At 34.8% G+C, this 27,364-nt stretch overlaps 6 protein-coding genes and 1 long non-coding RNA gene across 7 annotated transcripts; 4 read left to right on the forward strand and 3 right to left on the reverse strand.

Annotated features, from left to right (window-relative positions):
- Positions 1–5,624: 5,624 nt before the first annotated feature.
- Positions 5,625–7,892, reverse strand: LOC128920090 (heat shock protein 70-like). The gene has a single exon (XM_054226485.1). The coding sequence runs from the start codon at positions 7,708–7,710 to the stop codon at positions 5,800–5,802; it is 1,911 nt and encodes a 636-aa protein (XP_054082460.1). The 5' UTR covers positions 7,711–7,892; the 3' UTR covers positions 5,625–5,799.
- A 3,837-nt stretch (positions 7,893–11,729) lies between these two features.
- LOC128920091 (heat shock protein 70-like) lies at positions 11,730–14,024 on the forward strand. Its single transcript, XM_054226486.1, has one exon. The coding sequence runs from the start codon at positions 11,913–11,915 to the stop codon at positions 13,821–13,823; it is 1,911 nt and encodes a 636-aa protein (XP_054082461.1). The 5' UTR covers positions 11,730–11,912; the 3' UTR covers positions 13,824–14,024.
- Positions 14,025–14,501: 477 nt separating this feature from the next.
- Picot_16 (putative inorganic phosphate cotransporter) lies at positions 14,502–17,247 on the forward strand. Its single transcript, XM_054227346.1, has 5 exons — positions 14,502–14,841; positions 14,970–15,652; positions 15,714–16,110; positions 16,747–16,988; positions 17,057–17,247. The coding sequence occupies exons 1-5, from the start codon at positions 14,727–14,729 to the stop codon at positions 17,177–17,179; spliced, it is 1,560 nt and encodes a 519-aa protein (XP_054083321.1). The 5' UTR covers positions 14,502–14,726; the 3' UTR covers positions 17,180–17,247.
- On the reverse strand, positions 14,972–20,625 carry LOC114804972 (uncharacterized). Its single transcript, XR_003753076.2, has 3 exons — positions 20,484–20,625; positions 20,143–20,418; positions 14,972–16,129 (listed from the first exon to the last, which is right to left on the reverse strand). It is a non-coding gene; the product is annotated as an uncharacterized LOC114804972 (long non-coding RNA).
- LOC105219647 (putative inorganic phosphate cotransporter) lies at positions 18,582–20,633 on the forward strand. Its single transcript, XM_011195923.3, has 6 exons — positions 18,582–18,742; positions 18,814–19,001; positions 19,071–19,520; positions 19,598–19,982; positions 20,188–20,426; positions 20,496–20,633. Exons 1-6 carry the CDS (start codon positions 18,691–18,693, stop codon positions 20,622–20,624), a joined length of 1,443 nt encoding a protein of 480 aa, XP_011194225.2. The 5' UTR covers positions 18,582–18,690; the 3' UTR covers positions 20,625–20,633.
- Positions 20,634–22,024: 1,391 nt separating this feature from the next.
- Positions 22,025–24,432, reverse strand: LOC105219649 (mitochondrial import receptor subunit TOM70). The gene is made up of 3 exons (XM_011195925.3): positions 24,218–24,432; positions 22,894–23,919; positions 22,025–22,821 (listed from the first exon to the last, which is right to left on the reverse strand). Exons 2-3 carry the CDS (start codon positions 23,879–23,881, stop codon positions 22,031–22,033), a joined length of 1,779 nt encoding a protein of 592 aa, XP_011194227.2. The 5' UTR covers positions 23,882–23,919; positions 24,218–24,432; the 3' UTR covers positions 22,025–22,030.
- A 275-nt stretch (positions 24,433–24,707) lies between these two features.
- LOC105219652 (T-complex protein 1 subunit delta) lies at positions 24,708–27,328 on the forward strand. The gene is made up of 5 exons (XM_011195928.3): positions 24,708–24,987; positions 25,402–26,054; positions 26,119–26,258; positions 26,326–27,010; positions 27,079–27,328. Exons 1-5 carry the CDS (start codon positions 24,882–24,884, stop codon positions 27,094–27,096), a joined length of 1,602 nt encoding a protein of 533 aa, XP_011194230.1. The 5' UTR covers positions 24,708–24,881; the 3' UTR covers positions 27,097–27,328.
- Positions 27,329–27,364: the final 36 nt, after the last annotated feature.

Raw genomic sequence — 27,364 nt, forward strand, 5'->3', positions numbered from 1 at the left:
GAGAGAATCACAACAATAACTCTCTTCTCCCACAGCTGTTTAATGTCGCACAGTGGGGTTTATCAATTAATATGGTAAAACTATTATAGTTAAAATAAATAACTTTTTTACTAAAACTAAATAATAACGGTTTGTCATTAAAACATATTGGTTATACCAATCCAAACGAGCTGAGATAATTCATCAGAAAATTTAAAAAGCTGATAAATTTATCGTGATAAATAAATGAATGATAAGAATAAGAAATTTATTTAATAGGATAGCGATTACAATAAAAAAATAATTTAAAATAACTGTAAGGATTTTGATCAGCTTGTAAATTATATTTTTAATGAGTTCATTTTACTATTACATAGGAAACCTACGAAGAACTTGAAGAAAAGCTAATTTAAAATAATTGTTGGAAATATTTGTTCAACCAGACATCTATGTATGTATCTGTTATATACTAGGGAGAAAGTAGTATATTGCACAGAAATATGACACTGTGCTTATTTGTTTGTTACGAAAAGGAATCAAAATAAAAGAAATGATACAAAATACTCTTAAATATTATTCTAGAAATTTTTATATTATATGTATTTAGAAATGGACATTTTCATATACATATAAGAGGGATGATAGCTCAAAAATACTCAAAAAGTTGTAGATACTTTTAACGAATTAAATGCATGGTTTTGTATAGTGAAGACAAAGTCTCTAGAGCTTTGAGTTCTCTTTGAAGAGTACATACTCTTTTCATAACATATTGCGTATATAAAGGTGCATCGCACACATTTTCTGATACATATGTATATAATACTATGCCGACATCTGTTAGATTCTAGAACATTTAGGTATATATGTAACATACATATGTAGGTTAAATGTAAATATGTATGTATAGACGTATTGTTATTTGCTGGGGCAAAAGAAAATTAACGTTCTAGAAATTTCTGCAATTTAACGATCATTATTTGGAAATAAAATAATAAAATATTAAAAATGAATATTATACACAAATAAGAAATTCTTGTATGGCCTATGGCCTAAGTTTAAGGGAGGGGTAGGGTTTCAGCGTAAAAAAATCACTTTTTTGTGATTTTTTATCTCAAATATCGATTAAGCAATTTTATTCAAACCTTCTATACATTATTGAGCATAGTTTTGACTATGTTCTGTAAATTTTTCATGCAAAAATATTAAACCATTAGCCCGTGACAGAGCTTCCCCTAGGACGTCTTGAGAAAAAAGTGAATCAATTTAGCGGTGTTCACTGTAACTCGGGCGGAAATTATCCGAAAATGAAAAACCATAAAAATTTAGTTAAATTTTAAACAAATCTTCCACCCAACGTTCTCTGATTATTATTTTTTTATTTAAAAATTTTTGGCGGCCATCTAAAGTGTGAACGTTTATTTTCGACTAAAAATGTTAAAAAATTGTTACTAAACGTAGGGGGGAGGTATTTTATATGAAGAAAATGTGTTCAAAGTTTGAAATGAATCGGTCGAGTAGTTTTCAAATGGCGGTGAACACGGACTTCAAAAAAGTAGCCCTATAGGAATTATAGGAGGAGCCCACTCAGCTAATATCAAAAATAGGAAAATGGGGTTGGTGATCGCTCCCAAACGTCAACCTTACCTTCGAGCGGTACCCGCTATTCTTTACGAACGAGGCTCTGACGACCGAATAGAGGCGGTATAACTTTAGCACCAACGAATCACCTAATAATCTTAAATCCTTTGATTACCGAAACCGAAAAAATTTTGGATCAGTAATTGATATCCATACGTAATCTTATATCCAAAAGTCCCGCTACCTTCGGCATGTTGGATAAAGTCTGGAGATCGACGCATACATATGTATAGGTATCCAGACGTATGAAGCTAAAAGTAATCGATTCAAGCGTGAAATTTATTGTCTTATATGGCTATGAGACGTGGAATATTGCAGTGATTGTCTTGCAAACGCTACCATCTTTTATCAATCGATGTCTTCGAAAGATTATGTGGATATTCTGGTCCAACGTTATTAGCAACACAGGCCTGTGGCCCGTAACAAAACAACTACCGATCCATATCGAAATTCGACGTCGTAAATGGAAGAGGATCGGCAACACTTTGCGAAAACCTCACACCGGTACTAATAGAAAAGTCGAAGCAGACGCATATAAAGCGGTTATTCTTGGAGGGAAATTCAAATTATATAAGATTAATTATAATTTGTTTATTGAGGCCCTATGTGTAAAGCGTCTTCATATTTTTTGGAATCAACTCACTTTTTTTCAGATACATACATATGTATGTGTACAAATTGTCTGATATATGCAATATAAAGTGAAATGGAGGTTTGGAAAAACTCTTATTCGGTAAATGAGAATAGGAGGAGTATTTCTGGATCAGGCTATGCGAGGACTTTTATAATTATAATTTGAGTCAAATTGGTTGAGCAGTATTAACCTAAAAGTAGGCTATAAGACGCGTCTCATTTCTGATATGAGTTAGATATAACGCTCCTGTATCATCCTTGTAGCTAAATTACACCTTCAAGTCCTAATTATTTACAATCAAAAGCTGTACTGAAATATGACTACACCTATTAAAGGACAGGTCTCCACAAACCAAACCATATGCAAAACTCTTTCAAGTACCAAGGAACACTCGTACCAATTTTTTTCAGATTCTGAGTTCTCAAGTTATCACTTTCATGGCAGACGGACGAACAGTTGGAAATCGCGTAATCAATTCGTGTCGTCAGTCAACAGATGTCTGTTTTTTTATTATGTTAAAAGTTTATTATAATATAACAAGTAAGGAAGGGTTAAGTTCGGGTGTAACCGAACATTTTATACTCTCGCAATTTATTTATTTAACTTTATTTATATTATATAATACACATTTTGACCCACATATTCGTCATATATATTGTATAAAGTCCATTGAAAGTTGGAAACCATAATATTAGGTTAGAAGCACCAAGGTCCTCGTGTTCGATATATGGGGCCATAAAAATCTATGGTCCGATTGCGGCAAAGTTCTGCACCGATATCTTCACTAGTGCTTACTTTATATATATATTGTAAAGTAAACGAATCAGATCGTCTAATTTTAAACCTAACTTTTGTATGGGAGGTGGGCGTGGTTATAATCCGATTTCTTTCATTTTAGGACTGCATTAGGAAGTGGCTAAAAAAACGACTGCAGAAAGTTTGGTTTATATAGCTCTATTGGTTTGCGAGATATGTAGGGGGCGGGACCACGCCCACTTCCCCAAAAAAATTACATCCAAATATGCCCCTTCATAGTGCGATCCTTCATACCAAATTTAATTTCCATAGCTTTATTTATGGCTTAGTTATGGCACTTTTTGTGTTTTCGGTTTTCGCCATTTTGTGGGCGTGGCAGTGGTCCGATTTTGCTCATTTTCGAAAGCAATCTTCCCATGGTGCCAAGAAATAAGTGTGCCAAGTTTCATCAAGATATCTTAATTTTTCTCAAGTTACAGCTTGCGCAGACGGACGGACGGACAGACAGACATTCGGATTTGCACTCTACTCTTCATCCTGATCACTTTGGTATATATAACCCTATATCCAACTCGTTTAGTTTTGAGTGTTACAAACAACCGTTATGTGAACAAAACTATAATACTCTCTTTAGCAACTTTTGTTGCGAGAGTATAAAAATATGCAAAATACTCCAGCAAAAGTTTCTTGTTATTAGAAAATTTAAGCAAATATGAACAAACTGATCATCTGACAGAGGTTTACAATTGTAGGAAGATAAAAAAGATTTTCGAAAGAGTGAAATTTTGATCAAACAACACTTCAGAATCACCCCCGAATTTACCACAGCTCAAAGTGATTGAAATTAACACGTGCTTTATTCTGGGATACAACACTAAACAACAAAGGAGTTGGAAAAGCCGGAGACTCAATCATAAGTTTTATACCAACCAAATGTGGAAAGAGACCGAGCCAACTCACAGGGTAATAAGAATAATGGACTAATTCTTGTACTCCAGCTAGTTATGAAAAACAAAGCTGTGATACACTAAAGAAATAATTAAATATTTGGAGATGGGGACATTACAATACATGGGTGATTCTACGATAAGATGTAACTTGTGCGGCAATCAGCATAAAGTATTGTTTTTGTCCTTTATGTTGCTATTTTTTTAAATGAATCACATCATATTAATGCAATTAAAACAAAAATTCCTTTCAAAGTCTAAAAAAGTCCTTCCCCTGGCTTGTCCCATTGCTACTTTTCATATAACTTTTGGACAATACATATATTTTTTGTATGAGATGCTAAACCTAAACTAAGTTCAATCGGAAGTAAAATAATTGAAATTAAGTATTGTTAAATAAAAAAAAATATATATATTGTTTATTTAACATAATTTTTAAAATTAACTTCTGTACCACTTCTCTTATGTATCTACCCTGACAAATTTTGTTCCGCTTGTACGACATCAATTTAAAGACGGTCGCATTGAAAAAAGTGCTCAAGAGCATATATCAGCTTGAAGTTAATAATACTAATCGCGAAATCGTTTTGAACGCTGTAGTTCTGTAGTTTTTTAGTTATTGTTTTTGAAGCCTTAAATATAGTACACTATCGTCTTAAAATTCCGTTTACCGCAATCATTTCCTTCCCTAAAAAAAAATTGCTAAATAAAACGCATTCGGCTTCTAAAGCAGACTACTGCCTTAATAGCGTTCTCAAATATATTCGCCTATAATCGCTTAAGCGGTGCATACGCCAAATATATATATGCATGTATATATAAATAATATCAGGTTGGCCAGACTCTCCCCATGCCAAATCTTCCTTTAAAAGGGCAGAGGAAGAAGTAATACTTTAAAAAGTCAGTAAATGTTTTTGAGATAGCTTAAGATTTTATATTTAATATTTGTTTCGTTTATTTAGGATAGAGAGTGAATTTATTGATTTATTACATTAATTTTATGGTTTATTCATCTAGGAAAGAGAGTATCTTAAATTTCTAATACTATTTTAAATTTATTTTTGGCATTTGCTAAAATAATTATCTACCGTAAACCTTATGTCTCTCCCCTGGACGAAGTATTTACCCTGGCCGTCGAAAAAGAAAAAAAATAAAATATTTATAAACTAAACTGCCCTTAAGTGAAAAGGTAAATAAAAGGGACAAAAATCAAACAAGTTTCTCTTTGGCCGTTTTCTCTATGCAATTGAAACCTCTTATTGTAGAATCACTTATCACATAACAAATAAATCACTTTCGAAATTGAATTATCGAAAAAGTAAGTTGAATAAGTGGATAAAATTGTATTTCATTCGCTCGGCTAAGTCTAATATAATAAATGATATTAAATATAGGCCCAATTAAGAAAATCCATAAAAATAAACAAATTTTTTCCTTGCTGAAATTGGTCAAGCTCAAATAATTTTATTATAAATCGATTTAGAGCTTATGAGGATAGGTGGATTTGAAACAAGGGTATTTATATAATTCTTTTTATATATATTTAACATATTATAGTGTTTAAAAAGACACAAAAGTAATATTTTCCAAATTTTGAAACCCACCCAACTCCTTAAAATCTCTTTATGCTATCTAATCAAATAAATTCTTTTAGTTATTGAAACAAATTTTTTTTATATAAATAATTTGTTCATTTTCTATATTTTCAGTCTTTTTTGATTTTACATGTTATTTTCTTTACAAACTAATTTAAATTGTTAAATCTTAAAAATTTAGGTAACAACTCACGACTATGATACTGAAATTTTACATTAATGTAGAGATCTATTTCTATAATAAATTAGTTTAATCTACTTCTTCAACAGTGGGTCCAGTATGTCCACCATTGAATCCGCCCGCTTGTTGACCACAAGACGCTCCTTGTGCACCACCGCTATGCAGTTTTGTCATGAGTGGTGTACAAAGTTTGGTGAGTGTGTTCATTTTGTCCTCGTACTCTTCTTTGTCGGCCAACGTGTTGGCATCCAGCCACTTGATGGTGTCATCACAAGCCTTCAACGCTTCACTCTTCTCCTGAGCACTCAATTTATCACCAGCACCGTCCAACGCTTGCTTCACGCCAAACACATAACTCTCCAAGTTATTTCTTGCCGCGATCTTATTGCGTTGTCGTTCATCTTCTTCGGCATAACGTTCCGCCTCGTTCACCATACGATCGATTTCGGATTGTGAAAGACGTCCTTTGTCGTTCTTGATGGTGATGTTCTTGGCATTGCCTGAACTCATTTCCTTCGCTGTTACGTTCAGAATACCATTGGCGTCCAGATCAAAGGTTACCTCAATCTGTGGCACTCCACGTGGTGCAGGCGGTATGCCGGACAAGTCGAAGGTACCCAGACGATTGTTATCCTTGGTCATCACACGTTCACCCTCGTACACTTGGATTGTGACACCAGGTTGGTTGTCGGAGTATGTTGAGAATGTCTGAGTTTGTTTGCATGGAATTCGGCAATTTCGTTCAATGATCTTCGTCATAACACCACCAGCCGTTTCGATACCCAAAGACAATGGTGCTACGTCGACCAACAGCACATCCTGAATTTCACTGCTCTTGTCACCACTTAGGATAGCAGCTTGAACGGCTGCACCATATGCAACCGCCTCATCCGGATTGATTGAGAGATTCAGACTTTTGCCACAGAAGAACGACTGTAGTAGACTTTGTACTTTTGGTATACGTGTGGAACCACCAACCAATACGATGTCATGTATTTGATTTTTGTCCATCTTCGCGTCTTTCAGCGCTTTCTCTACTGGATCCAACGTCTGACGGAATAGATCGGCACACAATTCTTCAAAGCGGGCTCGTGACACTTTCGTGTAAAAATCAACTCCTTCGAACAGTGCATCAACTTCGATGGTGGCTTCGGTGCTCGATGACAATGTACGTTTCGCCCGTTCAGCTGCTGTACGTAGACGACGTAATGCTCTTGGATTCGAACGCAGATCCTTTTTGTACTTTCGTTTGAACTCATCAGCCAAGTGTGTAACCAGTCGGTTGTCAAAGTCTTCACCACCAAGATGTGTGTCACCAGCAGTTGCACGCACTTCGAACAATGAGCCCTCGTCAATGGTCAAGATGGAGACATCAAAAGTACCACCGCCCAAATCGAAGATCAGAACATTACGTTCACCTTTCAGATTCTTATCCAGACCGTAGGCTAAGGCGGCTGCTGTGGGTTCATTGATGATTCGCAGTACATTCAAACCAGCAATACGACCGGCATCCTTTGTGGCCTGTCTCTGTGAGTCATTGAAGTAAGCTGGTACTGTGATGACGGCGTCTGTCACTGTTGTGCCCAGATATGCCTCAGCGGTCTCCTTCATTTTGGTCAACACCATTGAAGAGATTTCTTCTGGTGCAAATCGTTTGTTCTCCCCTTTGTACTCCACACTGATCTTTGGTTTGCCATCGTCGCTCACCACTTTGAATGGCCAGTGTTTGACATCTTCCATAATTTTCGGATCGTCATACTTGCGTCCAATCAATCGCTTCGCGTCGAATACTGTGTTCTTTGGATTCATGGCCACCTGATTCTTTGCCGCATCGCCAATGAGTCGCTCCGAATCTGTGAAGGCAACATAACTGGGTGTTGTGCGGTTGCCTTGGTCGTTGGCGATAATCTCCACTTTGCCGTGTTGGAAGACACCAACACAGGAGTATGTTGTTCCCAAATCAATACCGATTGCTACCATTTTGACTTGTGTTTTTCTTATACTTATTCTTCAGTAGAAACTTTTTAATACTATACTTTTTAAAACTTTTAAAATTATTTATATCACTTTGTGTGTTAAAAACACTTTCACGTTTGCTTATTACAATCTCTTGAAGAGTTGTTTATACTTTGCTTGCTTATTGAATTCTGAAACGAAGAGCATTCACGACTGGTATTTATACCAAAATCACTCTTCACCGAATATTCCGGATGCTCTTTCTCGAAGTTTCCACACTAATCTACCAGTTGGATGATGTGGGGTTTCAATGTGACGAATTCTCTTTGACTGTCTGTTCATATGTGCATACATATGTATCAACTACATTCAAATGAGTGTATAATGTGTGTGTAGTATATTTATACTTGGCATTTATACAATTAAGAGTATACACTAGAGTGCTCATGGTGTTTTTTACAAGTTAAATACTCAGGAGAGAACTCTCTTTTTTTAACGAAAATTCATTCATAAGAAATATAAGATACGTATAGTATGGATTGTCTAGGTCAAGAATCAAATACTTATGTACGTACATATATGTATGTATATAAGGGTGTATGCCACTAAATATTATATGGGAATGTTCTAGAAATTACTTTACAAAAAAGTTTGTAATACAAACCTATCGATGATTCGATATTTCAGAGGGATATTCGAAAATTTAATATGCTTATTTCAGAATTCCATATTTAAAAATTTCTTGTGTTCAAATAAATTTAAGCGCACATTATATTTATGAGCCTCACACGGTGTCTAAAAAAACTAACAATTTGTTTAAGATTTTAAGGGGTTTCGTGGATTCAAAAAATCGATTTCTTTTTTTTTGCTTATTAATTTCTACAACATCTCACGAATATTATCCTAAATTTTCAAGTCTATCGGAATAATAGTTTCGGAGATACAGCCTTTGGAAGGTGTGCGCTCCAAGTCAAGTACTATTGTTACTCAAAGCTTTAAACGCGTTTTTCTCGGAACCATGTTTTCAAAGTCGGTTGTCAAATTTTCTCGAAACTGCTCAACCGATCTTGATGAAATTTTGAACAGGTATTCGAGATACAATTTACTCGTGCTTGAACAAAGGATTTTATTTTTTTTTTTTCAATTAAAACTATTTTAGAAAAACAAAATGTCAAGCAAATTTGACCGAAATTTTTATTTTATTGGGAAAAATGTCTGCCAAAATTCCAATTTTCACTTTTTTGTCTTTCCTTCGTTCAAGCACGAGATTATGGTCTTACCTAAAACACCTATTTTTGTTTTTTTGTTTCATTTTGAATGATCCTGTCAGGAGTTATGCTGACATCGCGGACGTCGCAATGGAGGAGTTTTACTTTTTTTTTTTGAAATTTTCAGAAATTATTCTTTAAATACATACATATGTATCTATAAGACAGAAAAAAGTTTGAATAAATAATTTTTTACATGGAAAAAACATATTGAAAAAAGGCCATTTTTTACGCGACAAAACCCATGCAACCCCTTAAGAGATGCCGCTTATTAGAGCGACCGTCTGTGGGAGCTTTCGCTATACAAACTATGTATGTACATTCATATGTAGTTGTTCATATTTTGTAGTAGAATCGAAATTAGTTCATTCACCTGATCAGTGAGACCATTCTCATTTACGTCTACATATGTAAAAGTCTGTGTATGTATAATGTATGTATGTATATAATTCGATCTACAATCGTAAGTCAACAACCTCACTTTTGTATAACCTTTAATATATGTACATAGTATGTCTGTATGATGTTTGCAATATGCGTCGAATAATAATTTTGTAGATGAGATTAAAATATAATGTAATAAAATAATATGTATAATAAAGAATAATATATATGTATATATATATAGACGTTTATGTATCAAAATGATCAGAATGGTGTTAGCAATTGATTTCCAGATATATTTTTCTGGAGAGACCATTTCAAATTAAATTTAGTGAAAACAATCCATTGAAATCTCTATATGTATTACAACATGACAACGAGAAAACTTGTACAGTCACGCCTACTTCTCATCTGACACCATTTTAAATTCCAACAGATTAGTTCACATTACAATAAACTAAGCATACATTAATATTGGATAAATAGAGATTTTTAAATGGAGGACACTGGTGATGACTGCTTTGGTAAGGAACTAAAACGGCAAAGCCCCCAAAATACAGTGGAACTTCCATAACTCAAACATCTATAACTTGAAGATCTCCATAACTCGAACACTTGAATTGACAATAGCGTTTAGAAGCCAAATTTCATAAAAATTTCCTTCCCTAACTCGAAGTTCATCATAACTCGAACTCTTGAAGTGGCAATAGAAGGCAAATTTCATACAAATTTCCTTAAATAAATCGAACTTTTTGGTCAGGCATAATACAAAATTAAAATTTTACTATCGAGACATAATTTAAAAAAAGACGTGAAGAGCCAAACAATACCAAATTGCAACAAATAAAATTACAAAAAACATCTTTTAACGTATGACTTTTGCGAAGTAAATAAAAAAACAGTGTATAAATCTATATTTTACAGCTAATTGAAAAAATTATTATGTTTTAATGAAAATTCTATAACTCAATGTCTCTCTAACTCGAAGTTTTTTGTGGATTGTGGTGAATCGAGTTAGAGGAGTTCCACTGTAGTAGCATATGCGAACAACACTTTTGGTAACTGGACATCATTAGAAACATTATGACCAACACTTTCAATACGGTTTCAATCAATTGGGCAACGCAAGCGTTTTTCGCTGATTAAAACAGAACTCACTTTTCAACTGGGAAATAATATTTCGAGTAAACTTAGAAAAATATGGTTGGAGTAAAGGTATGTATGTTAGCTGCACGGAACACATTATACATGCCTTGAAAATGGAGGACAGAGTAGGTGCGGGAATATACTGCTAAACTAGCCTTTCAAACTAATGGACCACTGCAGTATATTTCTAGAGGAGTTATTTGCTGTTGGAAAAGCAGCAGAGATAGTAGACGGGATTGCCAAAGATGGTATACAATTGTCATCTAGAAACGTGTTTAAAATTGGCAAACCCATGCACTGTCTATACGATGAACTGGACAGGAGCATGACAAGGAAAATCAAAACGCGTTGAAAGATGCAAAACTGCTAAAAATCATGTGTAAAGTGATAGATCTAAAACTTGTCTATGTTTGGCTTATTGGCCTAACAGACTAACCTAAACTAATTTTGACAATTCTAACATAAAATTCAAAATTGGACTATAATTAACTAAGATCTGGTTAACTTTATGCCGTAAATATTAGTTAGTTTGTGATATATAATTGTATTTAAATATTAATGAAATATTGAAATTTTTCCTGATAATACTGTCATTTACCACATTAGTCTATATATGAATGTATAAACAGTACTTTTCCAATAAATTACGAACGAAGAGAAAAATCTGCAGAGTTCTAAATTTAATTATTAATAGAAACATACATAATTATCAGAAAATATAAGTCAAATTTATTTTGTTTGGTTTTTTATGCTTTCTCTTTTAGTAAACTAGGGAAGAAATTTCCAGATAAATTTTCTCGTTATTTCTATATACATACACATATAATAATAGTACATACAAACGTACGTACATATTTATATATATGTATGATTTGTTGTCATTAAAGTATCTCAGAGTTTCTCACTGCCGCTCTTACTCTTTAATTAGCGCACAGGTAAATAAAGCTAGAGAGCGTTGTATGTCACTGTACTCTCTGCTAATTAGACGCATATGAATGTAGAAACATACAAACACTGCTCCCCTATTATGCATACAAAATATAGCACGAAAGAGAATCAATAGGCAAGTTATGTATCTCCAACTAAAAATTTTACCAACACAAATACTCGCAGTCATAAGCATGAAGAGAAATTCGTCACATTGAAACCCAACCTCATCCAACTGGTAGATTAGTGTGGAAACTTCGAGAAAGAGCATCCGGAATATTCTGTGAAGAGTGATTTTGGTATAAATACCAGCCGTGAATGCTCTTCGTTTCAGAAATCAATAAGCAAGCAAAGTATAAACAACTCTTCAAGAGATTGTAATAAACAAACGTGAAAGTGTTTTTAACACACAAAGTGATATAAATAATTTTAAAAGTTTTAAAAAGTATAGTATTAAAAAGTTTCAAGTGAAGAATAAGTATAAGAAAAACACAAGTCAAAATGGTAGCAATTGGTATTGATTTGGGAACAACATACTCCTGTGTTGGTGTCTTCCAACACGGCAAAGTGGAGATCATCGCCAACGACCAAGGCAACCGCACAACACCCAGTTATGTTGCCTTCACAGATTCGGAGCGACTCATTGGCGATGCGGCAAAGAATCAGGTGGCCATGAATCCAAAGAACACAGTATTCGACGCGAAGCGATTGATTGGACGCAAGTATGACGATCCGAAAATTATGGAAGATGTCAAACATTGGCCTTTCAAAGTGGTGAGCGATGGTGGCAAACCAAAAATCAGTGTGGAGTACAAAGGTGAGAACAAACGCTTTGCACCAGAAGAAATCTCGTCAATGGTGTTGACCAAAATGAAGGAGACCGCTGAGGCATATCTGGGCACAACAGTGACAGACGCCGTCATCACAGTACCAGCTTACTTCAATGACTCACAGAGACAGGCCACAAAGGATGCCGGTCGTATAGCTGGTTTGAATGTACTGCGAATCATCAATGAACCCACAGCAGCCGCCTTAGCCTACGGTCTGGATAAGAATCTGAAAGGTGAACGTAATGTTCTGATCTTCGATTTGGGCGGTGGTACTTTTGATGTCTCCATCTTGACCATTGACGAGGGCTCATTATTCGAAGTGCGTGCAACTGCTGGTGACACACATCTTGGTGGTGAAGACTTCGACAACCGACTGGTTACACACTTGGCTGATGAGTTCAAACGAAAGTACAAAAAGGATCTGCGTTCGAATCCAAGAGCATTACGTCGTCTACGTACAGCAGCTGAACGTGCGAAACGTACATTGTCATCGAGCACCGAAGCCACCATCGAAGTTGATGCACTATTCGAAGGAGTTGACTTTTACACGAAAGTGTCACGAGCCCGCTTTGAAGAATTGTGTGCCGACCTATTCCGTCAGACGTTGGATCCAGTAGAGAAAGCATTGAAAGACGCGAAGATGGACAAAAATCAGATACATGACATCGTATTGGTTGGTGGTTCCACACGTATTCCAAAGGTACAAAGTCTACTACAGTCGTTCTTCTGTGGCAAAAGTCTGAATCTCTCAATCAATCCCGATGAGGCGGTTGCATATGGTGCAGCCGTTCAAGCTGCTATCCTAAGTGGTGACAAGAGCAGTGAAATTCAGGATGTACTATTGGTCGACGTAGCACCATTGTCCTTGGGTATCGAAACGGCTGGTGGTGTTATGACGAAGATCATCGAACGAAATTGCCGAATTCCATGCAAACAAACCCAGACATTCTCAACATACTCCGACAACCAACCTGGTGTCACAATCCAAGTGTACGAGGGTGAACGTGTGATGACCAAGGATAACAATCGACTGGGTACCTTCGACTTGTCCGGCATACCGCCTGCACCACGTGGAGTGCCACAGATTGAGGTAACCTTCGATCTGGACGCCAATGGTATTCTGAACGTAACAGCGAAGGAAATGAGTTCAGGCAATGCCAAGAACATCACCATCAAGAACGACAAAGGACGTCTTTCACAATCCGAAATCGATCGCATGGTGAACGAGGCGGAACGTTATGCCGAAGAAGATGAACGACAACGCAATAAGATCGCGGCAAGAAATAACTTGGAGAGTTATGTGTTTGGCGTGAAGCAAGCGTTGGACGGTGCTGGTGATAAATTGAGTGCTCAGGAGAAGAGTGAAGCGTTGAAGGCTTGTGATGACACCATCAAGTGGCTGGATGCCAACACGTTGGCCGACAAAGAAGAGTACGAGGACAAAATGAACACACTCACCAAACTTTGTACACCACTCATGACAAAACTGCATAGCGGTGGTGCACAAGGAGCGTCTTGTGGTCAACAAGCGGGCGGATTCAATGGTGGACATACTGGACCCACCGTTGAGGAAGTAGATTAAGCTAGTTGATAATAGAAATGCAACTCTATACTTTAATCTATATTTTTAAGAACTTAGTCTCATAGTGTTATCTAGTTTCTAAAAAAATTATGTGTGAGATAGACTGATAATAATTTTGTGAATTTACTAATTTCATTTACTGTGTAAATTGAAAAATATTATAGAAAATATAGATCATGAACAAATTATTTATTTAAACCAAAATTTCGCTGTTTTATTGAAATTACAAAAAAAAATTAAAAATTAAAAAAAAAATTAAAATTAAAAAAAAAATTAAAAATAAAAAAAAAAAATAAAATTAAAAAAAAAAATAAAATTAAAAGAAATAAACATTAAAAAAAAAATTAATATAAAATAATAAACATAAAAAAAAATTAAAAAAAAAAATAAACATTAAAAAAAAATTAATATAAAATAATAAACATAAAAAATAAACATTAAAAAAAATTTAAAAAAATAAACATTAAAAAATTAAAAATTAAAAAAAATCATAAAATTAAAAATTATGTTTCCGAGTATATGGCGTACATATATCGCAAGAAGAATGTTGTTATTTTTTGTGTTTTGATAAAATGAGGAGTCAACATCAATCAATATTCAGACATATGAATTTTATAATTTACCAAAGCATATTCCCTTGTGACCTGCTATAATGTTTCAACAAATGAGATTTTGGAATTTCATTGCATTTTCGAAAAAAGTGCTCGTATACAATTTCGTTTCCACAAAATTTACTTTTCTAAGCTGTGCTATTTTTCATTGGATATTTTCTACTCAAAATCTCTACGTGCAATCGGTTGATTTTTTGCTGTTTCTTATTTTAAAAATTTCCAGGCTTATTGGCAATTATATAAAAGTGATTTTTTCAGTTACAAAACAATTAAAATTGAATAGCCTTGCTGTATGGCCACAGCTACAGAAAATTTGTGGCTAGCACAACAAAGACCGGTAATAAGAGCATGGATAAAAAAACAATTTCCATGGTTTCTTTCAATGCAAGAGCATTTCTTCAACATATGTAAGTAATGCAGGACTTTTCGATCAAAAATCTGTGATTATGAAGCCACAAATTTCGTTATAATTATATAAGAAAAATAATCGAAACATGCACTTACCTTTCTCCTCCTTTTCTTTATCTCGATGTAGTAAATGTTGTGCCGCAACGTTACATCTTATGCTTCTTCGGCTTCCTCGCCATTGTCAATGCATACACAATGCGTCACTGTTTGGATATCGCTCTAGCGCATATCGTTGCACCCAAACGGAAATTTGCGCGCATGCGTAACCTCGACACGATTAAGATGAGTACATTTAATTTGTATGAACGCATGGAACAACATCGCAATGGCACTTTAATGAGTTTTGGCAATAGGCGACACGATAAAGCTGGCAACTTCGATTGGTCCGAGCAGCTGCAAAACTTCATACTGATCTCCTTTTATGTGGGCTACGTTTTGTCACATGTACCCAGTGCACAACTTGCTATGCGTTATGGGGGCAAGTGGGTGTTGGCAATTGGTTTGGCCATAACCGCATTGCTTACATTACTCACACCAACTGTGGTGAAATGGGGTGGTCCCTTGGCGCTTATAGCAATACGCTTGCTAATTGGCTTCAGCGCGGGACCCACATATCCGGCATTAAGTGAATTGCTCTCCAAATGGGTGCCGGGCAAAGAGCGTGCTACACTCGGCTCACTCGTCTTAAGTGGCAGTCAAATTGGCATTTCAATGGGTAATTTTATTGCGGGCTTGCTATTGCATCGCTACGATTGGTCGTTGATTTTCTATTACTTTGGTATATGCACTTTACTGTGGTTCATTGGTTTCGTAAGTACGACAAGTGTATTGCTTTAAAAGCAAAAATTATTGTTTAACCCAACCACTTTAGACCTACATGTGTTACAATACACCAGAGGAAAATCCATTTATCAAAGTTACGGAAAAGCAATATCTGCAAAAAGAAATCGGTTTAATAGCGCGTTGTCGGCATAAAACGACAAAAACGCCTTGGAAGGAGATTTTTCGAAATTTACCTATGTGGGCACTCATCTCGGCTACCATACAGTATGACTGGACACAGCTGCAACATGCGGCTGAAGTGCCACAGTTCATCAGAGATGCCAAGCAGCAAACGTTTTTTGAAAATATCATCAATGGTATGCAGAATCAGTTGCCTTATATGATGAATTGGCTGTTATCTGTGCTGTCCGGTGTGATCTCGGATTTGCTCGTGAACTATGAGATATTCTCTGTGACAGTTATGCGTAAAATTATGGCATTCGTAGGTAGGTAAAGTGTTGCGAACTGAAAAACAAGAAAATAAATATTAAAAAAATTAGATTAAATTAAAAAAAAAATAAATAAAAATAATAATAAATGTAAATATATAAATATAAAAAATGACAAAAAATACAAAAAATAATAGTAAATATAAAAAAATAATTTAAATAAAATATAAATATAAAAAAATAAAATATATAAAAAATATAAAAGTCATAATAAATATAAAAAAATAATACAAAAAACCAAATGATAAATACAAAAAAAAAAAAAATAGTAAATATAAAAAAAAAAATATATATATAAAAAAATTTATTAAAAAATAATGAATATAAAAAAAAGTAAATATAAAAAAATAATAAATATAAAAAAAATAGTAAATATAAAAAAAATTATAAATATAAAAATAATAATAAATATAAAAAAATAATAATAAATACAAAAAAACAAAAATAAATATAAAAAAAATAAAAATAAATATAAAAAAATAAATATAAAAAAATAAAAATAAATATAATTAAAAAATAAATTAAAAAAATTTAATAATAAATACAAAACAAAAATTATAAATATAAAAAAATAATAATAAAATAGAAAATAATTTAAATATAATAAATAAATAATTTCTTATTCTACCACAGCTGCCGTGGCGCCAAATCTCTATGATAGCCTACTGCCTTGTCTCAGTTGCAGTGAACCCGCAAATTTATTTGCCTTCTGCCATTGTGCTATAAATGTGCTCGGGAGTTACTATGCTGGCATTAAGCTGACACCGTTAGATATGAGTCCGAATTTCGCCGCCACACTAATGGGTATTGCAAATGGTTTAGGTTCGCTTACGGGTATTGTTGCACCCTTTATCAAGCACTCGTTCGGCGGTTGGGTGGGTACACGTTGCATTCATTTTGTATTGTTTGAAATCTTAATATTATTATTACTATTTATTTTCAGTCACAATTTAAAATTGTACGCGCTCTTTTATGGCTAATGTCTACGCTATTGATATCGGCTGAAATACAACCATTTGATCAACTTATATCTTTGACCACCGAGTCAGAGAATAAAATTGAATAAATTTTGCGATTGTTTTTGTTGTACTAATTACTAAAAAAGCAATTAAAAGCTAAAAAGTGTGCCTTTAAGATATGATTTGAAATTTGTATTTGTAGCAAAGTATTTCGTTAAGTATGCACTTTGTTGTTGTTTTTGTTTTTGTTGTAATTTTATTAAGATAACCCATATATTCGGCATAAAGTGCAATAGAATAACGAAAATCATCACATATGGTATATGAGGGCTGAGGTAATTCCTGAACCGATTTCACTCATTTTCACCACCAAGGTACACTATATTCAAGAATTTTGCTAAGATATCTCACATATTAACCGAAATATGTGGAATGAATGAAGCCCATCGTATTTTTTGAAAAACCCATAATTAGGTATATGGGAGCTAGGGAAAGTTATGACCCGATTTTAACTATTTTTTGTACGGAGACACAGTATTACAAGAAAAAAATTCCCTTTGAATTACATTAAAGTATCTGAGATATTTACCGATATTTTCAGTGAAAAACTACACTCAGGCACTGAGTTCTTCGTGTTCGTTCGCCGGGGCATTGAAAAGTTATAGTCCGATGTCGACAAATTATCCCACAAGTGATGACACAGCTCAAATGCAGTATTTGTGTAAAGTTTTATTCCTCTATTTTCATTGGTTCCTAATTTATATATAATAAAATAAAGGACTCAGTTGGAATTCAAATTTGAGTTATATGGGAAGTAGGCCTGGTTGTGAACCGATTTCCTCCGACTTTTATCTATGTCATCAAGGTGTCAAGAAAATATTATAAGTCGAACTTCATTGAAATCTGCCGAGTAGTTTCTGAGTTAAGGTTTATGGACCTATAAGTGGACGACGTCATGCCCATTTTCCATTTTTTTTTTAAATCTGGGTGTAGCTTCCTTCTGCAAACTTAGTGTTTCTCATGTTTTTCGTTAGTGAATTAACGCACTTTTAGTAATTTTCAACATAACCTATGTATGGGAGGAGGGTGTGGTTATTATCCGATTTTACCTACTTTCATGTTGTATAATCGGGTACGTAAAAGAAATGAAAGTATCAAAAAATGGGGTCACGCCCACTTAAAAAAAAAAAATTATAGCCAAATATGACCTTCCTAGTGCGATCCTTTGTACCAAATTTTATTTTCAATAGTCAACAGTGCCAAGGTTTCGTCAAAATACCTCAATTTTTACCCAAGTTAGCCGTTGTGGGGACGGACGAACGGACAGACGGACATTTTAAATCCTCTCGTCATTCTGATCATTTTGATATATGTAACCCTATATCTAACTAGTTTAGTTTAATGACTTAAAAACAACCGTTATGTGAACAAAACTATTATACTCGCTTAGCAACTTTGTTGCGATAGTATAACAATATTTTATCCAAGTATTTTTTAAAAATGTTTTTGAAACATTTTTTTACGAAATTGAAAATTTTGTCAAACTCAAAAAAACGGCGCTTTCAAATAGCCTAAAGAAGAAATAAAGCTAATTATAATAAAAGATTAAAGAAATAAAATGGATACTGGCGAAGATAAAAGACCGGAGTGGGGAAAAAAGTTATCGCAACGTAAGTTTGTAAAGAAAAAATATCGCTTTTCCAAAAAAATATTAATGCTTTTATAAACACTTTCAAACTAGTTGTGCCGATACCGCAACGGGTCATCATGTCTATAATGGGATTTCTATCGATAATTAACAATTATACGCTACGTAGTTGTATTTCCGTTACAATTACACGCTTAGTTTTAGAGCGCAAGTATTCCAATGAAACAACAGCGAGTGGTGATGTTTGTCCCAAACCAGAAGTATCCGTTGAAGAAGAAAAAGTAAATATAGAATATAGAAATGCATATATCAATGAAGTAAATATAAAAGTAAATATTTCGCTCGCATAGGTACCAGGTGGTGAATATGATTGGTCACAAGAACTGCAAGGTTATATACTTGGCGCTTTCTATATCGGCTACATATTGGGACATGTACCAGCTGGTTTGCTATCCGAAAAATATGGCGCTAAGTGGGTGTTGGTGTGTGGCATGTCGACAGCAACGATCTTAACACTATTAACACCCTTATGCATAACAATACTCGGACCATATGCTTTAATTGGGCTACGTACTATAATGGGTTTCGGCGCAGGCGCTTCATATCCATCGTGTAGCTCATTGCTAGCGCATTGGGTACCCATACATGAGCGTAGTTTACTTGGCGCTTTTATAATGGGCGGCGGTCAAATGGGCACCGTGCTGAGTAATAGTATGTCGGGTGCTTTACTGCGTTACACTACATGGCCTTGGGTATTTTATACATTTGGTGTAATGGCCACTTTGTGGATTCTCTTTTTCGTAAGTCATATAAAGTCTAAAATCAATTCATTAAATTTACCTATAATGTCTAAATAAGAACTATAAAACCGTTGCAGATAATTATGTGTTTCAGTGATCCCGATTCGCATCCCTATATCAGTGACAAGGAAAAGGAGTATCTAATGAAACATATTGGTCGTCTTGGACGTGATCACAATTTACCCCCCTTCCCTTGGGGGCCCGTATTTAAGAGTAAAGAAATGTGGGTGTTGCTTGCCGCACAAATTGCGCACGACTGGGGTTTTTATGTCATGTCTTCATGTTTTCCGAAATTCCTAAATGATGTGTTGCAATTGCAAATTCTTAAAACCGGCATATATTCTTCGATACCGTTCTTGTTATTTTGGTTATCTTCGCTATTGTTGGGCGCATTAGCCGATTGTATAATTAAACGTGATGTGACACGTGCAACATGTGTACGCAAATGGATGACGTTCATTGGTAAGTCCAATGTGTAGATTGCTATGTCTTTCAGCTTGTTTTAAAACTAATAATGTCCTAAGCAACAACTAACACATTTACTGCATTAAGATATAATATTTTCTAATTAACCGTTGCGTTACTGTATTTCGATATTTAATTAAGCTCTTGCATCAATTACCTTCATTTAAAGCATATATCATCCTACAAATTCTTTTCAAATTAGCTGCAACACCTTCTGGGCTCTTTATGGTTATAGCCGTATATATAGGTTGTGAGACAGTATGGATAATTTTATGTTTCACCATCTCAATGGCGCTCATGGGCGGCTATTATGCTGGCATAAAACTAACTGCCAACGATATGACCCCCAATTATTCGGCTACTGTTATGGCCATTGTAAACGGTTTGGGTGGCATAGCTGGTGTACTTGCACCATATTCTGTCGGTTGGATTACTAAAAAGGTATGTAAAGTATAAATTAATATGAAAGTTACATATATTGAAATTTCGCTAATTTACTTGTGTATATAGACGGTCTTATCTGAATGGCAGCAAGTATTTTGGTTGGCGCTTGCTATCTTAACTGTACCAACAATACCATTTTGTATATGGGGCACAGCAGAAGTACAAGGTTGGAATGAGCCGGCCAAGAAGGATTAATTGATGCCATTTACGTATAAAAAAAATGGCTACACGGCTACATACACTAATGTAGGTATAACTCCACAGCTACATTTACTAATGTTGATAAAGCTACATCTCCACTCAATACTTGTAACAATTTAGTTGGATTAAGTTCGTTTTACATAGATTTTCAACGTTGTAAAATGTACTTTATAATATTCACTAATTAGGAAATACGTTTACACCAGTAATAAATAAATATTAACAAAATGCTCGCACACACGTAACAATCGCAAACTCATCACTTTCACTGTTTTATATTTACGTCTTTGGTTGTGGCATAACTTTTAATAAATTTTAAATACTTATAATGTAAATTTTACTTATTTTAGCACGATTCTATGATTTTCGCAGTTTTTCAAGTTCCGCTCGCGCTTAAATCGCGTTCTTTTGCGCAATATAATTTACAGTTATAAACAGAGTTGCCAATAATTATTGCATTAAATGGAGTTGCAAAATTGTACGAGAATGTCAAGTAATTTGCGATCTATTACATTAAACAGCTGGTACAAATATTTGCAGCAACGGAAATACATACATACACATACAAAAGAGATTGACAATTTTTCGAAATTTTCAAGAATATATGGAGTTTTTACAATTTTTACAGTCTCCAATTTCATAATTAATTTATATAAAATGAATGTTTAATTATATAAATTCGCACTTTTGCATCAAAACAACTTACCTATACAAGCATTATTCTCTTCACACAAGTGATGCACAACTATTTTCAATTAAACCAAAGTTAAGTTAAACGATTTTTTTTTATAAACTGAAGTAATGTGTGCTAACGTATTAGCATTAAATTTATTTAATTAGTTTTTATCAATAACAATGATGTCTAAGCGTACATAGTTAATGGGTTAATTTAGTTCTCACTGTATACAAGTTGTCCTGTATGGCATGTACAAAACATTGAATTTCATAACAAATATTAAAATAATAATTACTTTCCATAATAATAAACAAGGCCCAAGAGACGAACAACAAAAATGCCATAATTTTGTAGAATAATTGTAATTATGATTGTTACATACTTATTACTTAGATTACGCATATACTTTTATGTCGCACATACAAATTGTAACTAACTTTAGCAAATATTTAAAGTTAATATATAGATAAGAGAATAAAGCGTCAACGCTTTACAAGCAATCTATACATGCAACTTTAAATACTGCAAAGATTGTACACTTTGTTTTAAGTTGGAGAAATGCAAGTAGACATACATATGTACATACATATTTGCTGTTTCGTTTTCTTCTTAAACTCATTAAAAACTATTATATGTATATTTAGTTAGCTATATTGCAAGAAAGTTGACTTAAACAGGATCTACTTTGTAGTATCTTAAGAACCATTTCTACACACTATGTGGTTTATACAGCCGCCGGCATCATACCCTGCTGTGCTAACGCTGATATTTTTGACATATCAATGCCCAGTTTGCGTGTCACATTTAATTGAGCAACCGCCGCATTACGCAAAGCATACAAATGACCCATTTCCGATCTGCTCTTTGCCAATTTTATTGCTTTTTCGAAAAGTTCAACGGCACGATTGAGATTTGCACGCTGCACTTCGATTGTGCCGAGCGTTTCAAATGCCAATAAACATTTATTATCCACTTCAAGTGCTTGATTAATATACGTAATCGCTTTGTCGATGTCACCCTTCCATTGCAATAGCATTATGCCACGATGTACATATAATGATGCATTTTCTGGTGCTAATTTGAGGGCTTTCTCATAAAATTGATCAGCTTGTTGGAATTGTTGTTGATCGGCCAAAACTTGTGCCATCAGACTGTAGCATTCAACGCAGTCGGGGAATTTCTCAATGGCATTCTTGAATTCATTCATTACGATCATGAGACGCATTTGATCTTGCGACATTAATGCCATGCGATATTCCGCGTAACATTTCTGTATGTAGGCCATGGCGTGATTTGGTGCCATCTTGACGACCTTTTCAAACTCGCTCAAAGCTTCTGGTAACTGATCAATCAATATGTAAATTTGTGCGCGTTGATGATATATATCGGGATTATCCGGTTGCAATTTGGAAGCGGCATCGAAATCGGCTAAACCCAAATCCTTCTCTTCCTGTTGTATGTATAACGAGGCACGTTTAATAAGAGCAGCGGCACGTAACGCAACACCAGCATCGGCTAAATAGCATTAAAAAATATGCATATGAAAAAGAATTTAATTTATATAATATATATATATATATCACATACCGTTATTTATCACAGAATCCAAATCTTGCTGGGACGCACTGAAACTACCCGATAGCAGATAAAATGTACCGCGTAATAATAAAGCTTCACTTTTATATTGTGATTCTGACTCGGAAGTTTCGATTTCTTCCGTACAAGCTGCAATCACATCTTCGTATTTCATTTGCTCTAAAGCTTTTTTGGCGCGCGCAAATCCTTTTAATGCCACTCCTTCCGTCGGTTCGAGTATGGTGATACCATCGATAGGATCCGCAACAAATGAGCGCAAATAAGTTTGTATGAAGTTGTTCGATGACAACACTGGTACGTGCTCCTTGAGGCCACGGTCTGTATCCTCGCGACCAGTTTGTTTCAGTATGCGATCTGCATACATTATTGTACTGTTATTTTGGAACATTTCCAATATACAAGTTGCGGTCACATCATCTAAACATTCCATTAAATCATTTGTGGCTTCGTGTGCTTTAGCGCGTCTATAATAGGCTTTTGCATATTGCGGATTGAATTCAAGTGAACGCGCACAATCCTCTTTGACGCGATTCCATTTTTTTAACATCTCATACGATGCAGCACGGTTTTGATAAAATATTGCAAGGTCAGCACGATTTTCAATTGGACATTTATCTATGGCCTTATCGTAGAATGAGATCGCCTCATCGTATTTGCCATTACGATAGCAAACATTACCCTCATTCTTGTACATGGTTGCTTCCTTGAGAGGTGACAACTTTTCACTTTCCAGCTCGGCATTCTTTTTCTTACGTTCCAATTCCTTATCTTCAATTGTGCCGTCAATAGATAGTGTTTGCGCTTTGTCCTTGGCGGTGAGTCCTTTTTTACGTTCAATTGCATCGTTATCGCCTATCGGTTTCTTGTCTGCTACAGATTTCCGGTATATGTAGACACCTAAACCAACGGCGACGGGTGTGCCTATCAGCAACGCCAATTGCCATCGCGTTAAACTTATTGAACCGTAACGATATGCCATATTTATTTTTTAGTGTTGAAAAACCAATACAGTTTACTCTAAAACATATAAAATATATATTTGAATTTTATAATATGTCTCAGTAAATTCACTAGCAGCAGAAGAACAACACAATTCGTAACGCACTTAGCGCATTCGCACCCTTGCGTTACATCAGTATGGTGTGTAGATAAGAAACTGGTAATCACGTTAATGCTAATTTTTTTTATTGCAACATCGCGCCCAAGATCACAAAAACAAAAGTTAGTAATCGATTTTTCTTTCCTTTGGCAACAAAAAGTAGACGGAGCCGGTGTACTGGGCGGAAAGAATGCATATGCCTGCATACATATTTACCTCTGTTTTCTTACTCAACAATTCCGACAGCAAACAGTTTGAAATCCTAAAATTTGCAGCAGAATTTAATGCGCTTGTTAATTTCTGGTTGTCATGTGCTTGATCCTAGCGTTCCAATGAGAATTTTATACATGAATTAATTTGTATTTCTCACAAAAGAACTAATATTCTTATTATGTCGATGAGAAGATAGTAGGAAAAGAAATATAGTATAATTTGACATGTGTGTGCAGAGTTGCACAAAGAACTTACGTTAGTGAAGAAATCTATTACGTTCATTTAATGTTTGGCTGTAAACGGTTTTTCGACTTAACGCTGATTTCAATTGTGTATTAATTACACATATATTTGATAATTTAAAGCATTAGTATATTATTATATTCAAGTCTATATATTTAAAATTAAATTAATTTTATATAATTTTATTTTACATAAATGAGACATAAAGATACTCTGGCAACATGTTTTATGTTGTTTGCTTTATTGACAGTTTCGGTGTCAAAATTACAGTCAACCGTGAAGAAAAGCGAAAAAACTGAAATCAGGCTGTCTTCTGTGTTGGATTTTTGTTCGGTGTTAGCTAGTGATTTTAATCCGTGAAAATCGTAAATAAAACTTTATTAATCAATTAAAACGTGTACAAAATCATATAGCCAAAACAATAATGGCACCGAAAGCAAACTTCGTTCCGGTTAAACCCAAAGGTCAAGCCTTTAAAGATAAATCGAAACCGGCTGATGTGCGTCTATCGAATATTCAGGCAGCAAAAGGTTAGAAATCAGCAAAAATCATAATTAATTTAGCGCACATACGTATATTTTACAATTACGAAGGAAATGATATGCAAATTGTGTAGAAAATGTGTGTAGAACTTATTTATTTTATTAAAAATTAAAACAGTTGTTGGTCTGTGGAGCAAACAAAAAATGCAATGGCGGCGTCATAGCACCCGAAACACAGCTGTCTAGAAAATTCCTTTTTTCTTATTATGGCGAAGCGGGTGTGTGTGTCAAGTGATTCATACCAAACGCAGACGAGTAGAAAAATTAAGTTAATATGTATAATTTAAAAATAAATAAATTGTATGCAACATTTTCCCTTCTTAGTTTTTAGTGACGTCACTCTTTAATAGCATTACTCATTGTAACCAACAAAATTTTTTTGTTTTCTTTTGTTCTTTTTAGCCGTATCGGATGCCATACGCACCAGCTTAGGTCCACGCGGTATGGACAAAATGATTCAAGCCGGCAATGGTGAAGTATCGATCACAAATGACGGTGCTACCATTCTAAAACAGATGAATGTGCTCCATCCGGCTGCAAAAATGTTGGTCGAACTATCACGTGCTCAAGATGTAGAGGCCGGTGATGGCACAACTTCTGTGGTTGTCATTGCTGGTGCTCTATTGGAGGCGTGTGAAAAGCTATTGCACAAGGGTATCCATCCCACAGCAATTTCCGATTCGTTCCAACGTTGCGCAAACAAAGCTATTGAAATTCTTACGGATATGTCTACACCAATCGAGTTGTCCGATAGAGACACACTCATTAAGAGCGCATCCACTTCATTGAATTCCAAAGTAGTTTCACAACAGAGCAGTCTATTGGCTCCTCTCGCTGTAGATGCTGTCATCAAAGTGACAGAACCAGGCAAGGAGGGTGCTGTCGATTTGAAGAATATTAAGGTTATACGCAGTCTTGGTGGCACTGTCGAGGATACCGAATTGATTGATGGTTTGGTATTCACTTCGCGTTCGGCCGGTACAAATGCACCAAAACGCATTGAGAAAGCAAAGATCGGTTTAATACAATTCTGCATTTCGGCGCCAAAAACTGATGTAAGGCTATTGTTTAAACAATAATATATTAATTTAAAAAATATAAACATTTATATTATTTTAGATGGATCACAATGTTATCGTGTCCGATTATGCTGCTATGGACCGTGTATTGAAAGAGGAGCGTGCATACATTCTAAATATTGTAAAGCAAATCAAGAAAGCCGGTTGCAACGTACTTTTGGTACAAAAATCCATATTGAGGTATATAATTTGCAGCATAATTATTTGAAATCGTATCACTTATTTAATTCTATGTACCTTTGTATAGGGATGCTGTTTCGGATTTGGCGCAACATTTCTTGGACAAAATCAAGTGCCTTGTTGTCAAGGATGTTGAACGTGAAGATATTGAATTTGTTTGCAAAACACTAAATTGTCGTCCCATTGCATCGTTGGATCATTTTGTTGCTGAGAACTTGATAAACGCCGATTTGGTCGAGGAAGTGCCAAGTGGTACTACGAAATTCGTAAAAATTACCGGCATACAAAATCCCGGACGCACAGTATCCATTGTGTGTCGTGGTTCCAACAAATTGGTGCTTGAGGAAGCAGCACGTTCATTGCATGATGCGCTGTGTGTTGTGCGTTGTTTGGTCAAGAAACGTGCACAGATTGTTGGTGGTGGTGCACCTGAAATTGAAATGGCTTTACAGTTGGCCGCCTATGCACAAACTGTTGAAGGTGTTGACGCTTATTGCTTCCGTGCATTTGCCGATGCTTTAGAGGTTATACCATCAACTTTAGCTGAGAATGCTGGTCTTAATCCGATTGCAACGGTAACTGAGTTGCGAAATCGTCATGCGCAAGGTGAAAAGAATGCTGGTATTAATGTGCGCAAGGGTGCTATTACCGATATACTGGCCGAGAATGTATTACAACCACTGTTGGTCAGTATTTCAGCAATTTCATTGTCTACGGAAACAGTGCGTTCTATTCTCAAGATTGATGATATTGTAAGTAACCACTTGAATTCATTCCTCGCTATGTACTTTATGCTAATTTTATGTATTTTTAATTTTAGGTTAACACCATGTGTTAGATGAATATCTCAAAGAAATATTGGAACAAACTTATGGATTACTAAGCCAATACATTGTGAAGTCTATTTCTAAACATTTTTTTTTGTTCGCATTAATCATTAACTTTACTTGAACTTACTACGTATGTATGTATGTTTGTTGGTTGAAGTACCGCAAACCGTACGTTCAATTTCGATACTACATAAACAAACAAAAATATACTTGCTGCTTTGATTAAACTACGTACTAAAATGTTTGGCTTATTATTTGTTTATTACAAATCGTCTG

Source organism: Zeugodacus cucurbitae, chromosome 3 (genome assembly GCF_028554725.1).
Source record: "Zeugodacus cucurbitae isolate PBARC_wt_2022May chromosome 3, idZeuCucr1.2, whole genome shotgun sequence".
In the NCBI taxonomy this organism is placed as follows: Eukaryota; Metazoa; Arthropoda; class Insecta; order Diptera; family Tephritidae; genus Zeugodacus; species Zeugodacus cucurbitae.

Excerpts from the sequence above, each read along its gene's own strand:
- LOC128920090 (XM_054226485.1), bottom strand. The coding sequence starts at position 7,710 with ATGGTAGCAATCGGTATTGATTTGGGAACAACATACTCCTGTGTTGGT.
- LOC128920091 (XM_054226486.1), top strand. The coding sequence starts at position 11,913 with ATGGTAGCAATTGGTATTGATTTGGGAACAACATACTCCTGTGTTGGT.
- Picot_16 (XM_054227346.1), top strand. The coding sequence starts at position 14,727 with ATGGCCACAGCTACAGAAAATTTGTGGCTAGCACAACAAAGACCGGTA. Across the intron at positions 14,842-14,969 it reads AGAGCATTTCTTCAACATAT|TAAATGTTGTGCCGCAACGT; the intron begins GTAAGTAATGCA and ends ATCTCGATGTAG. Across the intron at positions 16,989-17,056 it reads AGCACTCGTTCGGCGGTTGG|TCACAATTTAAAATTGTACG; the intron begins GTGGGTACACGT and ends ATTTATTTTCAG.
- LOC105219647 (XM_011195923.3), top strand. The coding sequence starts at position 18,691 with ATGGATACTGGCGAAGATAAAAGACCGGAGTGGGGAAAAAAGTTATCG. Across the intron at positions 18,743-18,813 it reads GGGAAAAAAGTTATCGCAAC|TTGTGCCGATACCGCAACGG; the intron begins GTAAGTTTGTAA and ends CTTTCAAACTAG. Across the intron at positions 20,427-20,495 it reads TCGGTTGGATTACTAAAAAG|ACGGTCTTATCTGAATGGCA; the intron begins GTATGTAAAGTA and ends TTGTGTATATAG.
- LOC105219649 (XM_011195925.3), bottom strand. The coding sequence starts at position 23,881 with ATGGCATATCGTTACGGTTCAATAAGTTTAACGCGATGGCAATTGGCG. Across the intron at positions 22,822-22,893 it reads GGATTCTGTGATAAATAACG|CCGATGCTGGTGTTGCGTTA; the intron begins GTATGTGATATA and ends AATGCTATTTAG.
- LOC105219652 (XM_011195928.3), top strand. The coding sequence starts at position 24,882 with ATGGCACCGAAAGCAAACTTCGTTCCGGTTAAACCCAAAGGTCAAGCC. Across the intron at positions 24,988-25,401 it reads GAATATTCAGGCAGCAAAAG|CCGTATCGGATGCCATACGC; the intron begins GTTAGAAATCAG and ends TGTTCTTTTTAG. Across the intron at positions 26,055-26,118 it reads TTTCGGCGCCAAAAACTGAT|ATGGATCACAATGTTATCGT; the intron begins GTAAGGCTATTG and ends ATATTATTTTAG.